Here is a 13,404-nt window from a genome sequence, read left to right on the forward strand (position 1 = left end):
GCAGCAAATCTGGTCCAGCGGCCGCTGCAACGAATCAAGGATGCTGGCTGAGTTTGTCAGCTTGCAAATCGGCTGATACGTCGTAATTCAAAGGGAACAACAAGAGGGAAAGCGGTAAAGCGGCACAGCGGTAACTCCCGGCCACAGAGAGGCTCAAGATTTGCCGTTGTTTGTAAGGTCAGGTCAGGTCAGAATAAGAGTGTGGGTAGTAGAGCACTGAGAGATGAGTGGCAAAAGGTGCTGTCCTCTGGTCTGGTCCAGGCTCTCTCTCCCTCTCTCTCTCTCTCTTCCTTTTTCCTTTTAGGTAGAAATCCAAGGAATCATTGGGGGTCAACGGGGATCATCAAAGGGGGAAGCCACACCTGTACTGGGCTCTCTCTCTCTCTCTGTCTCTCTCTTAACTCTAGGCTGTGTTTGACTGAGAGAGAAGGAGAAAGAGGAAGAGAAGGGAGTTGGTGCTGCCTGCCTTCCTGTGCCTGAATTGGCTTTGCCTTTCCCTCCTTATGTCACGTCACGTTCCGTTCAAAGTTGCGCGCGCGCTGTTAATGGCACCGCAGCAGTATCTTTTTCTTGTTCTTAAACAGCAAGATTCAAGTCTCTCTTGCTCTTTGACTGCAGTTAGGCCAGTTTTGGTTCCGAATACACCGGCCAGACCTGGTACTCCGTGCTCTCCGTATAACAGACGTAGAATAATTCTTGCCTCTTCACTGGGTCTTGCACTTCTCTTTGCTTTTCCTTCCTGCAGTCTGTCTGTCTTCCCCCAAAGCACACGCTTATGCTTGTTTGTGTAGGTAACCTTGTCACTCTTCCCAGTCTGCTTCAAAGCTCTCCCGATTTCCTGTCTGCAGAGGCAATTCAGCTGGAAAAGAAAGACTTCCTGCTCGTACTGCCTGCCTGTCCGTGGTGGACCTTTTCTTCTTGTTTTCTTCTTCAGCTTTTCCTTATTCTTGATTTTAAAAAAGATGATCAGAAAAGGTGTTATACAAAGAGCCACTCTGGACGGCAGTTGAGCAGCATAGTCACTTGCTTTACGAGATGGGAGGGAGGTGATGGTAGGTGCAGTGGTGAGTGGAAGGGATTGGGGGGGAAGGGGAAAGGAATGGGGGATTGGGGGGAGGAGGAGAAGAGGAGAGGATGGTGGTTGGTAGCAAGCAGGTTGCGGTTGTCGTAAGACTGAAAAAGCCGACGGGCGGCAACTCGGTTGGGCGACGCTGGGTCGGGCTAACGCCGCTTCAGCAATAGTGCTGGTCACGTGCATGGTGGCAGTTGTGCGGTTTGCGCAGTTTGACTTGTCTGTCTGTTTTGTCTATAGGCTGCGGGATCCGCGATTACGTCAGCCCTTCCACCCATCATTGTCAGGATGCCAGGTGGTGGAGAGTGTCTCCGGTAGAGTGGTTAGTGACAAGCCCGCCAACTGCTTCTCCGAACTACATCTACTCCTGCGCGATATCTGACGCTGTCCTCTTCGTTCGTCGGAATTAGCATTTCACGACTCCCTCCTCCCTATACCTCAATTTTTTTTCCGGGTTTGCCCAGCTACCACATCCCGCCTCTACCTTGTCATGATATTGAACCAATTAAAGTGATCGTGAATCCGTCCGGGGTGCCCTGTAAGTCGCATCATGGCATCGCATTCCACCTCTCTCCGTGACCGTCAGGTCGGTAGGTTCAGCTCTCGCTCTCCATCGCCATTGCGGTCGCTCAGATCTGACCTCCTCTTTCTCTAGCTTCCATTCAAAAGCTCCTCAACTTGAATCACGATACGCACCTCACCGATGAGTCGCACCCCGATGGCTCTGCCCAGGGCCTGGTCTCGACCCCCGTCTTGAACGAGGATGGGGATCCGATTTGGAAGGTATTGGTCTTCGACAACTTGGGAAGAGACGTGATCAGCAGTGTACTTCGCGTCAACGATCTCAGAACATGGGGTGTCACAATTCATCTGTACGGGGTTCTCTGCGCGTGGAGTATAGCTCACTCGAACTTTCCGCTGACCGAAACCTCAAGGAATATTAACGCCACCCGCTATCCTATACCTGACGTCCCTGTCATCTATCTCGTCGAGCCTACCGCTGCCAACATCCAAGCGATCACCAACGACCTTGCCCGCGGCCTTTATGCCCCTGCCTACATAAACTTTCTCTCCTCAGTCCCTCGACCGCTCTTGGAAGACTTCGGTTCTCAGATCGCCACGACAGGCACGGCAGAACATGTCGCACAGGTCTTTGACCAGTACCTAAACTTCATTGTCGCGGAGCCAGACCTCTTCAGCCTGGGTTTGGGCAATGATGCTTACTGGAAGATCAACAGCGCGCAAACAAGTGACGACGATTTAGATGCCATTGTCGATCGGATTGTTAGCGGGCTGTTCAGCGTCAGTGTGACGATGGGTATGCTATAAGTCTCCGTTTTGGCTGATTGTTAGCTAACGCGAAATAGGTTCCATTCCGATCATCAGATGTCCAAAGGGCGGGGCGGCCGAGCTGATAGCTACCAAGCTCGACCGCAAGCTCCGTGATCACATCCTCAACTCGAAAGACAACCTCTTCTCCAGCAAAAAGTCCACCCCCGGCGTCCCTTCATCGCGGCCGGTTCTCGTCATCGTCGATCGCAATGTGGATCTAGTCCCTATGCTCTCCCACTCTTGGACGTACCAGTCCCTTGTCCAGGATGTCTTACAGATGCGCCTTAATCGAATCACGGTCGAGACAACGGATGAAGCAAACCCTGCGAAGGGTGTAACGAAGCGCGCGTATGATTTGAACAGTAATGACTTCTTTTGGAAGCGCAACGCTGGCGCGCCCTTCCCGCAGGTGGCCGAGGACATCGACGCCGAATTGACACGATACAAGGAGGACGCCAACGACATCACCAAAAAGACCGGCGCGTCTTCAATTGAAGACCTGCAGAACGACACTAGTGCCTCTGCGCAGCACCTCAAGGCGGCCATCACGCTACTTCCCGAACTGCGAGAACGGAAGGCCATTCTCGACATGCACATGAACATCGCAACTGCCCTGCTGAAGGGCATCAAAGACCGCCAGCTGGACAACTTCTTCGAGCTCGAAGAAAACATCACCAAGCAGTCCAAGACGCAGATCATGGACCTGATCAACGACGCCACGAAAGGCAACAACCCGACCGACAAGCTCCGCCTATTCATCATCTGGTTCCTGAGCACGGAGACGGAAGTGTCGCGCGCCGAGATGAGCCAGTTCGAAGAGGCCCTCACGCGAATGGGCGTGCAGGACGTCAGCCCGCTCTCGTACGTCCGGCAAGTGCGCGAGCTCACGCGTATGACGATGATGACAACCGCCACGGCCGGCGCGCCGCAGCAACAACAGCAACAATCCTCCAACCTCTTCCGCGGCTTCTCCTCGCTCTCCAACCAGCTGACGGACCGCATCACCTCGGGCGCGCTGGGCGCCAACTTCGACTCGCTCATCTCGGGCGTCAAGAACTTCCTCCCGGCCAACAAGGACCTCACCCTCACCAAGATCACCGAGTCGATCATGGACCCGGCCTCGGCCTCCAGCTCCGCCATCGCCAAGACCGAAAACTACCTCTACTTCGACCCGCGCAGCGCCAACGCCCGCGGCGCCATGCCCCCGGCCTCCGCATCCCGCAACACCGCCCAGGGCGCCCCGGGCTTCGGCGTCGCCGGCGCCGGCACCAGCGCCACCTTCGGCCAGCGCCGCCAGGGCTTCAACGAGGCCATCGTCTTCACCGTCGGCGGCGGCAGCATGGACGAGTACGGCAACCTGCAGGACTGGGTTCTTCGCGCGAACGGCCAGCAGGATAGCGCCGGCGCCGGCGCCGGTGCCGGGAACCGGGGCGCTGCCTTCACCGGGCCCCGACGGCGCGTCGTCTACGGCAGTACGGATCTAATGAACGCGAACGAATTCCTGACGGAGTCTTTGGCGAAGTTGGGTCGGGAGGGCTAGATTATTTTATCGGGTGTTAAGTTCCGGATTGAACGGCGTGAGGGGCGCCGGGGGTAAGTCACGGATGAACTCCGACCTCAGGCCTCCCTTCCCTTCACACATCACACCTATTATAGTACAGTAGTTACCTTGAACCTAATTCGACACGCTCACGCTTATGTGACTCTTTAAACAATGAATGCACCTTACTACTCCACTCATAGCTTGATACTATATATGAGCAACTACCTCACCCACTGCTTGATACTCGCACTTTGTCATGTGAGCAAGACTCTTCATCATTGTTACAAAACACATCTCATGATCTACCTCCAGTAATGTAGCGCATCGAATTAACACTAGTGATGACTACGCACGAATGCTAGGCATAGAAACGAAAACAACACAACGAAGAATCAATACAATCGTCCCCCAGCCCTCTCTCCCCCTCCAGCAGTACGTGACTGCGGACGGAGTCTGTCTGTCCAGATATCCACAAACGAATGAAGAAAACGAACCCCTCCCTCCCCTCCAGGTGTCCACGCCACTCACTCTTCAAAGCACAAAAAAAGCCCACCTGGCTAGCAACGGTACAACGGATGTTTCGCAGTAAGATAGTAAGCAAGTATTCAGTTGTGCAGCTAGCAACCCAACGCATCCTGACTTGTTATTGCAGCGGGAGGGAAAAGAATCTACATCGCCTCCTTCTCGCGCTTAACGCTCCGCACGGCGATATCGTGCTCCACAGCAATGTTGTAGCCCATTTCCAAATCGTGATGGTGGGACTTTGGCGGGTCGGCGTAGCAGGTGGTTCCTGTGCCTGTGGCGGTTCCGGTCTTGGAGGCGAGGGGGTTGGTGGCGGTGGAGGCGCTAGAGGCTGTTGCATCGCTGGGGTGGGAGAAGGAGAGAAAATGCCACAGGTTGCGGCGGGAGGAGGTCGAGGTTGTGTGGGTGCTGGAGGGGTGGTCGAGGGCGACGCCGGCCCAGAGGGAGGAGAGCGGGAGGGAGATGGTTACCAGGGTGAGGACGTTGAAGGAGAGCTCGGGGACGTTGACGGCGTAGTGGAGGATTGAGAAGAGGGCTGCATAGGGGGGGAGTTAATCTTGTTGGTTGGTGGAAGGGTGGGAGAGCTGGGGAGGCTACGTACCGGGCACAACGAGCGTCTGGCAGCCCATCACGAAGATTACTTTCATAGGCCCGAAGTCCGCGACGCCTAGGCGTCTGCGTTGGTGGATGGCGAAGCCGAGTTTGGCGACGAAGACCGCGCAGAAGAAGCAGATGCTGATCGTTATGGTGATGTTCTCGGCGCTTTGGAGCCAGATCAGCGGCGCGCTGCTCGCTGCTTCGGTGATTGCCTTGCAGTTCTCCACCATCAGCCCTAGGCGGAACCCAATAGGGATCAGGGCGATGATGATCGAGAGCCCGAGCAGGGGCCGTCGATAGCGGCGCCGGAGGTTGGCGCACACGACCTGCACCTGGAGGACGAGGGAGATTTCGATGCAGATTAGAAGGAGCGTGCGCAGGACGACGGCCAGGACGGAGTTCGCGTAGGTGGATTGTGGCACGCGGGAGTAGTCGCTGCCAAAGTATGCGTAGACTCGCACGAACGGGGAGGTGAAGTACAGGGTCTGGCAGAAGAGCATGCTGATGTTGAGAAGCAAAGCAGAGCAGTTGAGGATGTAGACGCCGGAGCGGCGCTTCTCGGGCCTTGTCAGCAGTAGCAGGATGACCAGCAGCACGACGCTGGCTCCGAGCTGCGCTCCGTAGTTGATGCAGATGCGGATGCAGTACTGTATGAAGAAGTCCACGGCTTCCACGGGGACGTCGAAAGGAGTGCCGTCGGCCGCGTGGAAGGTGACGTTCTGAGTGAACGGATCGAATTCCGATTCCGAGCTCATGATGGCGATTCGATCAACGAATTGCGGTTCTGTCGGGCTTGGATGTTGCTGTAGATCGTAGAGAGCGAGAGATAGGAGTAGAGAGCGTGGTCAGGTCAAGAAAGCTGTTCGCACGATGGCAGAAAAGATGGAGGGCATCCAGGCAGTGAACTTTGCATGATCCAAAGCACAATGCTAGTGTTCCTAAGCAAGGCATCCCAGTCGGTATCAATGAATATATGGCCAGATTCATTGCCGGTGATATTGTCTATGCAGTGCAACCCCGAGACAGACAATACTTCAACTGGATCAGGGATGAAGTATAACAATATGAGAATGAGAACACCATGGATCCCATTCTCATACAATGCCAATCATCATTTTGTCCCTTGATATAGTGCTTGACAAGTAATTCTTGGACAAACTTAACAGCTGAGACAGACAATAGCAAGGTCAAGTCAAGAACAATGGTAAGTCTGAAGGGTGGGCCATGATCAGCGCACGGTGCTTGACACATGCGAGTCGAGCGATAGGAAGTACCACGTCCAACTCATGACCTGGGAGATCGGTAGATTCTTGATGGTACACTGAGGAGACTTGAGACCTCGTCTGGTCGTACTCTCATGTTGATCTATCATTATGATGGGTCCATGGCCGAGGCCAACCATTCTGTGGAGGGTGCTGTATCCAGACGGCGATTCGAACTGTTCCTGAGACCTAGAATGCCAATTTTGGGGATATCTTTTCACCACGATACCAGGTGACTCGTTTCAGGGGCTATTGCATTTTTCATTATGGCTTGAACATCTTGGTTATGAGATTCGGACGATAGCGCTTGCTGTCGCACTACTATGTCGAAGAGAGCGCTGCATGGAGCATAGTGTTAAGTGTTATCATGTATGTCTCCGCTTGATCTAAAACGCGATCATGGTAGAAATTGCAATCTCTCCAGCCTGACGAAACAAAAGTCCTGACTTTCGACCCTATAATAGCTCCAGTGAAGCTATGTCCAGAGTGACAATCGTTTGTTGTGGCAGTTGATATAAATGCGGGGGTGGAGTGGAGTGAGTAGTTAAGTGGAAGACTGATTGACAGTTGATACTCCGGAGAGCCACGCGCGGTGCGATGATCGGCCGCTGACCTCAACTCCTCCGCCCGCCTCCAACTCCAACTCATCCCCCACCATGCGACGACAACTTCCACTGTCTTTCCCCACCTCAGCTCCCTCGCAATGGCTGCAGTGCCGCAGAGGACGCTCAACTGGCTCTATGGCGTCTTGACCCGAGTAAGTGCTTGCGAATGGCTTTTCGCTAGAGCATCACTGACTGTGCCCCAGGATCACTATGATCCCAGATTAACCTACCAAGACCCCAACCGGACCTACCACGATGTCGCGAATGCACTTGCTCAATATCCATCTCTCGCTCCTCGAACTGAGGTCTACAGTATGTGATATCCTTGCTAGCCCGACGTGGTCTGCTTTCCGTTGCTCCGTAACTGACCACTTGTGTGTTGATCCAGCCTACGAAACCGGCTTCTCGGCCCTACTCCTCCAACTATCCGGTACGCTCCCAGTGTCATTTCGCGGCACTGTGTATAAATTTCCAGTCACGATATGGATTTCGAATACCTATCCTCGAGACCCTCCAATCGTTTACGTCACACCAACCCAAGATATGGCGGTGCGTGTAGGGCAGCACGTAACATTAGAGGGGAGGGTGTACCATCACTACTTGGCACACTGGGCTGGAGCATGGGAGGTCAGTAGTCTCAGAATCCCGTGGCGCGCGCAGAAGCCTGACCCGTTCATTACAGAGATCATCCCTCGTCGACTTCTTGTTGATCCTGCGAGAGGTTTTCGCGAAGGAGCCGCCCGTGAGATACAAACAACAGCCACCCGTACAGCAGCGACCACCGCAATCAGCGCAGGTGCAGGCACCTCCTCCTCTGCCTCCTCTGCCCCCCGAGCTCGACTCATCTCCAAGACGCCCCGCGGCGACTCAAAGCCCGTCTGTTGCGCCCATGCAGCTCCACGCTCATGCGCCGCCTCCGCCTCCTCCGAAACCTGGCCAAGCTCCGGGTCCAGAATCACAGTCGCAGCGGTCCTCACCCGCAGGACGATACGATTCCCCTCCTCCGCTTCCTCCATTACCACCTAAAGAACAAGACCTCCGGAGGCTGTCTTTCCAGCAACAACCAGGCACCAACGGCCCCGTGGCTCGACCTTCGCAGTATCCTCCAGTGCACAGCAGCATCGCTCCCCAGCCGACTGGGAACCCGTACCAACATCCCCAGCATGCACCTCCACCAGCGACCGGCTACCCTTCAGGACATGCATACGCCCAGTCTATGAACAATGCGCCCACAGGTCCACCACAGGACTACGGGCGCGTGCCTCATCAGCCTGTCCCAGCTCAAGTCCCGCCACGACAGACACCTCTGGCACATGCTGCATACTCTCAAAGACCACTTCAGCAGGGCCACGCCCAGCCCTCGCCTCAACCCCAGTATCAACAGCCCATACCAGTGCAGCAGCAGCGCCCTAAATCCGAAACGCCCGACCTTCTTACCTCGCCTTTCGAGCTCGAGCTCCCCTCATTCACACCCACCGGCCCCGCGCCCCCGATTCCTCCCAACCCCGAAAAAGACGCTCTCCTCCAGGCCGTCTCCAAGACGCTGTCTGAAACCTTGCAGACCAACATTGGGCAATCCGAATCGGCCGCGCACTCTCTCCTCTCCCAATCCCACTCCCTCCACGCGGCCATCGCAACGCTTCAGGGGGAGATCTCGTCACTGAATGCCCTAAACGCAACTCTCCAGTCGAACACTTCCATCCTCCAGCAGACCCTCCACCGCGCAGATGGTGTGATTGTCGACGCGCAGACCCGTATCTCCTCATTATCAGGAGCCCCCTCCTCCAGCACTGCGGATGCTACCGCAGCCGCATCTGGCGGTTTACCGCCCATCGATGAAGTGCTCGTGGCGCCCACCGTCGTCGGCAAACAACTCTACGATCTCGTCGCGGAGGAGCGCGGCATTCAGCAAGCGATCTATGCTCTTCAGGCCGCATTGGTGAAGGGAGTCATCGGGGTGGAAACGTGGTCACGGCATACACGTGGACTCGCGCGCGAAGCCTTCTTGAAGAGGGCTCTAATCCGGAAGATCGGGAAGGGAATGGGGTTGGAAGTGGAGGAGGTTTTCTGAGTGATGCGAGGGTTTGGTGTGTTTCTTTTTTTAGAACGGGTGGGATGTACATAGATGCGTAGGACTGTTGAGCCGTGCAGATGCTGTTTCTGTATGGCTGCGAATGTATATATGAGTTGAGCTCGACGTGGGCGGACGATTTAGGCATTCTCTATGACCTACAATCCCACAGATCGTAAGTCCACATAACCTCTATTTGAGTCACCTCCCGCTGAGTACTTTTCTTGATACGAGTAGAATCGGAACCCCAATTCCCTTGAACAAACCCGGCCAAACAGTACCGACCGTCTAACACCCACTCCCCCAGAACCACACCGATCCCCAACCGTCTCCACCATCTCAGAAGCACCAAACGCGATCAAGCCCCTCATCCCGAGGATTGGTCGTTTCCAAAACACTGTCTCAACCCTAGTGAACTCTGTCCCTGTCCTCGAATCACAGCCTCGAACGATCCCAGGCAAGTGACAGGTACCAGGGGCAATACAGCTATCTTACAGCCAATTCAGGTCTCGTATCAAAATTGCCAGTGCTCTGATCTTCTTCCCAGGTAAATGTGAGAGGAGCCGATGCAAGATATGAGCTGTAGGTTGATGATGGATCTTGAGGAGAGAATGAAAATTATGCTTTGTGGTTGATGTGTTGGTTGCTTCTTTAGCATAATGCATAGAGCAAGTTCGATTGAAAGTTTACAATGGTTATCGCCTGCGCATGTTTGGGTCGTGTATTCCCGGCCTTCTTTAATGGATGTGTTGTGTGTTGGCTTCTTTGTACTGCGTGTGGTATATGAGGTAGAATGGTTCAATTGAGGTTTATTAGAACGATATAGATGTTGTCAATTCCTAATAAATGCTGTGTAGATCTAATCTAGTGGATCGATATATAAACTAAACAGCTACTGCAGTGCGCAACTCGGACAGATGCAATCAGTCACGTGGTGCTAAAGAGCCATCATCTGCACTGTCATCTTGGACGACTCGAAGGATCTGGAGAATTCATTGAAAAGGATCATACTGGGCCCATCAGTTGCATGAGTGCTATATCTGTTTAAGTGTTAATCGAGGAGGGTGGTTAGTGCCACGTGCTCAGATCTTCAATCAATCTGCTGATATATACTTGATCAGAAGACTCGCCGACTATACTTATATGTGGTATGACATGCACCCCTCGACCTCAACACAGCTGCAAGCAGTTGCTTGACCGGGTCTTAGCTAAATGAATGTGCTTGGATCTAACAATCAACAACAACCATTAGCGTCCGAGAATCACCGTCATGTTCTCTAAATCAGAAGACCGTGAGTGAACATCAGCAGCCTGGTTTTCGGGGCATCCGACCGAGAATTCAGGTCGGGTCTAGGGAGACTAGTCTCTTTGGGTTTAGACTTGCACCTCCGGGCTATTCTTAGGAAGACAACAACAACTCGGCTATTCAATTCCAACGAAGTGGCGGGACAAAAAGGTGGCACGGATGACATCAACCTTTAGCCTAACCACGCTAGTCAGGGATACTTTCTTGACTTGACCTGACCTGCCATGATCACATTGTATGAGCATCGACTTAGTCCAGTCAGAGGTAGTTGAGAGAGCGGATATTTGCCACTGTCGGATGGTTCCGCACACAAACACCAACCTTTGGGTTGGGTCTGTAGGTGGAGAGTCAGAAAACTGTGGTGTCCTTAATTTGTGGTCTCTTTCTCCGCCCACAGCAACTCCTCTAATGGGCAATTGGGCATGCAGCAACAGCACACAGCCATCCCAAACTCTGTGCCCCAACCGGAATTAAGTGCCCGTTATTGGTCAACCCGGCGGCTAGACATCTCCGCTTGGTGTGCATACGAGCGTAGGTACTGTACATACCTTGGTAGGTCTTTAGAATTCTCCTGCCAACGCACCCAGTACATGTAGTTTGTGGCTCACCCGAGATCCCTAGTAATCTCCTATATATATCCTCCACTTAGCGACAACGCCTTCCACGCGACTAGATCGCCAGATGGACTAGACCAGACTACTAATAAGTGACTAACTGTGATTACGAGCTGCTGCTGCTTTTGCTGCTGCTGCCAGGCGTAAGACATGCAGCGGTGTGCAGCACGCCACAGAGCGGAACCTTCCCGTACAAGTAAATGGATTCCATGGTAACGTTAATTGACCGCCAACCTCTGTTCCTGAGACGCCCATGCAGCGTGCAGGCTTGATCTTGCAGGTGAACTTGCGGAGAGAATATGCATGTGGTATTATCATCCGCATACGGAGTATGTCCTGAATCTACGAGTACATGGGATGGATCAGGTGGGTATACCGCCGTGCCCTCGTGTCACTGTGGCTGGGTGGGTATACTTGTCATCAGCTTCAGTTTTTCCTGACTACGTACCGTATACTTTAATACCAGAAGAGAAGTGGCTGCGACTTCGGATCCTTCGAGCTCGTGTCGCGATGGTGGCAGCTTAGATTTAGTTGATTCGTGAATCATTCTGTCGAGCATTGTCTCGTTGATGGCTTGATTTGGTTTAAGTTGGATCTTGCAAGTTGATCGGGCTTCGTCTGCAAAGCCCTCCCTTCGAGCATACACCCATTTGGATACTCTTGCTAAATCAACGATAGGCATCTCGCTTAGCTCCTGCCCTTATTCTTATCAGATCAGACTACCCAGGCGATAGATTAGACGGTCGCTCCGTTTATGCCGCGGCCGGATGCAGCTAGCTCGACGCTGGCCCATCGGCTCATTCTTTAGCGAAGTATAGACTCTTCCTTCGCGATCTATACTAAAAATCCAGAGTTGAAGTGTAGAAATTATGATTTGAGCGTGAAGAAGCGTGTCTCTATTGCTAAAAAGGAGTCATAATTGTGAGGACAAGTGGGCTAAATTCCAATGATTATATCGGATTAGCATCATCTGTCCAGAGGTAATTTTATACAGCAATAGATTAACCTTCGTTGGAGATCGAAATAAGCTATATGGCATTCGTCGACAATACCAAGATCTTTCCTATGGCAAGCCACTCTGCTGGGCATGCAGCTGCACTCCTGTTGACATCCTATATATATAGAACACGAGAAAGTCACCAGGTACGAGCAACCTACAACAGTAAGTAACCTCAATCTAAAAGTAGCACACAGTCACACCGTGTATGTCTGTAGCATCGGTGGAAATTATCCTTAGGAACCCAGCAACAGCACAACTGACACCCGCCAGACCAGCAACACAAAAGACCACTACGGTCGTACAGCTAATTAACCACCATGTACCAATTCCAGCTAGTCAGCCCCCGGTCCCAGAGACGCTCCTGAGTCCTGACATATCTCTTCTCAAAGCCCTCATGCACCGCAGTCAATAATGATAGTCGAGCCAGAAGATCGTGGAGCATCCGACGATAGCTAGTTCCACCCATCTCCTATTTCCCCAAGTCTACCTTCTTCAAGCAGACAGCCGTCTCCTTTTCAATAACACTACAAGAAGACTATTTGCAGGTGATTTTCAGATGCGCGCACCCCAATCCGATATCCACCGGACCTGTCAAACGACGGCAATCTACCTGGAACACGGGACCGCGAAGCGAGACTAGCAGCCCTCTTGGTTCTTGGCTATATCCTTGGGTCAGAGATCGACGTTGGAAGTATTTGAAGGCCCTCCTGAATAGACTTGATTTTTTCAAAGCGTACAGTAGGATTGGGATGGTGGTGTACTGTGGATGGTAGGTATAGGTATGTGGTCAAATGTTTCCAATTCAACCGTTGACACATGCTACTTGCTTGCTTGCTTGCTGCCTTTCTCGCGGGATGAGATGGTGTGCATCTCAGCTACTGTATCATTTTCCCTAGGACCAAGAACATGGCAAATAATTGCTGCAGGTACGAGATCCAATGCAGAGCAGTCCAAAGCAACAGCAGTACCTACTCCACCGGCGGTATGCAGCCCCGCCAGCCAATCAGCCTGCGGAATCAGATGCCGACCGGGAATGCAGGGGAAAGACCTCACCTAACTTTTTCGGAAAGCTGTGAAAGAAATTCGGTCATGGATTGACCCCCGAAAAAAAGTGCAATTAAAATTCAGTTTCGAAGGACGAGCTTCAATCTGTTTGGTTGAGATTGGAGACACCCGACCACAATTAGTATTACTTGGTAGAGTAAGTGAGCGACAAGGCCGCCTATTAGCTAATATCAGCAGTGCTCCCCAGCCGCTTTGAAACCGCGGGTTGACGATTGATGCCCTGACCATTGAGCATGACCATTCAGGCTGGTGGGCTGGGGCGGTGACGATCCCTAGACAGAGGGTCTTGGCAAGAATTAAGGATATCTTAGAAATTAGCGTCCTCCAGATTGAACCAACAGCCGTTTAACACGGTCCTTTTTTTTAGTTCCTTTTTTTAAATGTCCTCTTTTTTTTTTTTTTTTTTTTTTTTTTT

The 13,404-nt window shown here is 52.7% G+C and overlaps 3 protein-coding genes across 3 annotated transcripts; 2 read left to right on the top strand and 1 right to left on the bottom strand.

Annotated features, from left to right (window-relative positions):
• Positions 1-1,398: 1,398 nt before the first annotated feature.
• Positions 1,399-4,090, top strand: sly1 (syntaxin-binding protein). Its single transcript, XM_025695748.1, has 4 exons — positions 1,399-1,662; positions 1,728-1,944; positions 2,008-2,390; positions 2,440-4,090. The coding sequence occupies exons 1-4, from the start codon at positions 1,623-1,625 to the stop codon at positions 3,942-3,944; spliced, it is 2,145 nt and encodes a 714-aa protein (XP_025548237.1). The 5' UTR covers positions 1,399-1,622; the 3' UTR covers positions 3,945-4,090.
• A 485-nt stretch (positions 4,091-4,575) lies between these two features.
• preB (alpha-factor pheromone receptor STE2) lies at positions 4,576-5,944 on the bottom strand. The gene is made up of 2 exons (XM_025690452.1): positions 5,071-5,944; positions 4,576-5,004 (listed from the first exon to the last, which is right to left on the bottom strand). The coding sequence occupies exons 1-2, from the start codon at positions 5,819-5,821 to the stop codon at positions 4,616-4,618; spliced, it is 1,140 nt and encodes a 379-aa protein (XP_025548238.1). The 5' UTR covers positions 5,822-5,944; the 3' UTR covers positions 4,576-4,615.
• A 1,087-nt stretch (positions 5,945-7,031) lies between these two features.
• BO97DRAFT_437146 (putative endosomal sorting complex protein TSG101) lies at positions 7,032-9,004 on the top strand (the record flags this gene model as incomplete). Its single annotated transcript, XM_025697830.1, has 4 exons — positions 7,032-7,085; positions 7,137-7,245; positions 7,322-7,560; positions 7,616-9,004. 4 exons carry the CDS (start codon positions 7,032-7,034, stop codon positions 9,002-9,004), a joined length of 1,791 nt encoding a protein of 596 aa, XP_025548239.1.
• Positions 9,005-13,404: the final 4,400 nt, after the last annotated feature.

The sequence above is a fragment of the Aspergillus homomorphus genome (assembly GCF_003184865.1).
Source record: "Aspergillus homomorphus CBS 101889 unplaced genomic scaffold BO97scaffold_41, whole genome shotgun sequence".
NCBI classification, from domain to species: Eukaryota; Fungi; Ascomycota; class Eurotiomycetes; order Eurotiales; family Aspergillaceae; genus Aspergillus; species Aspergillus homomorphus.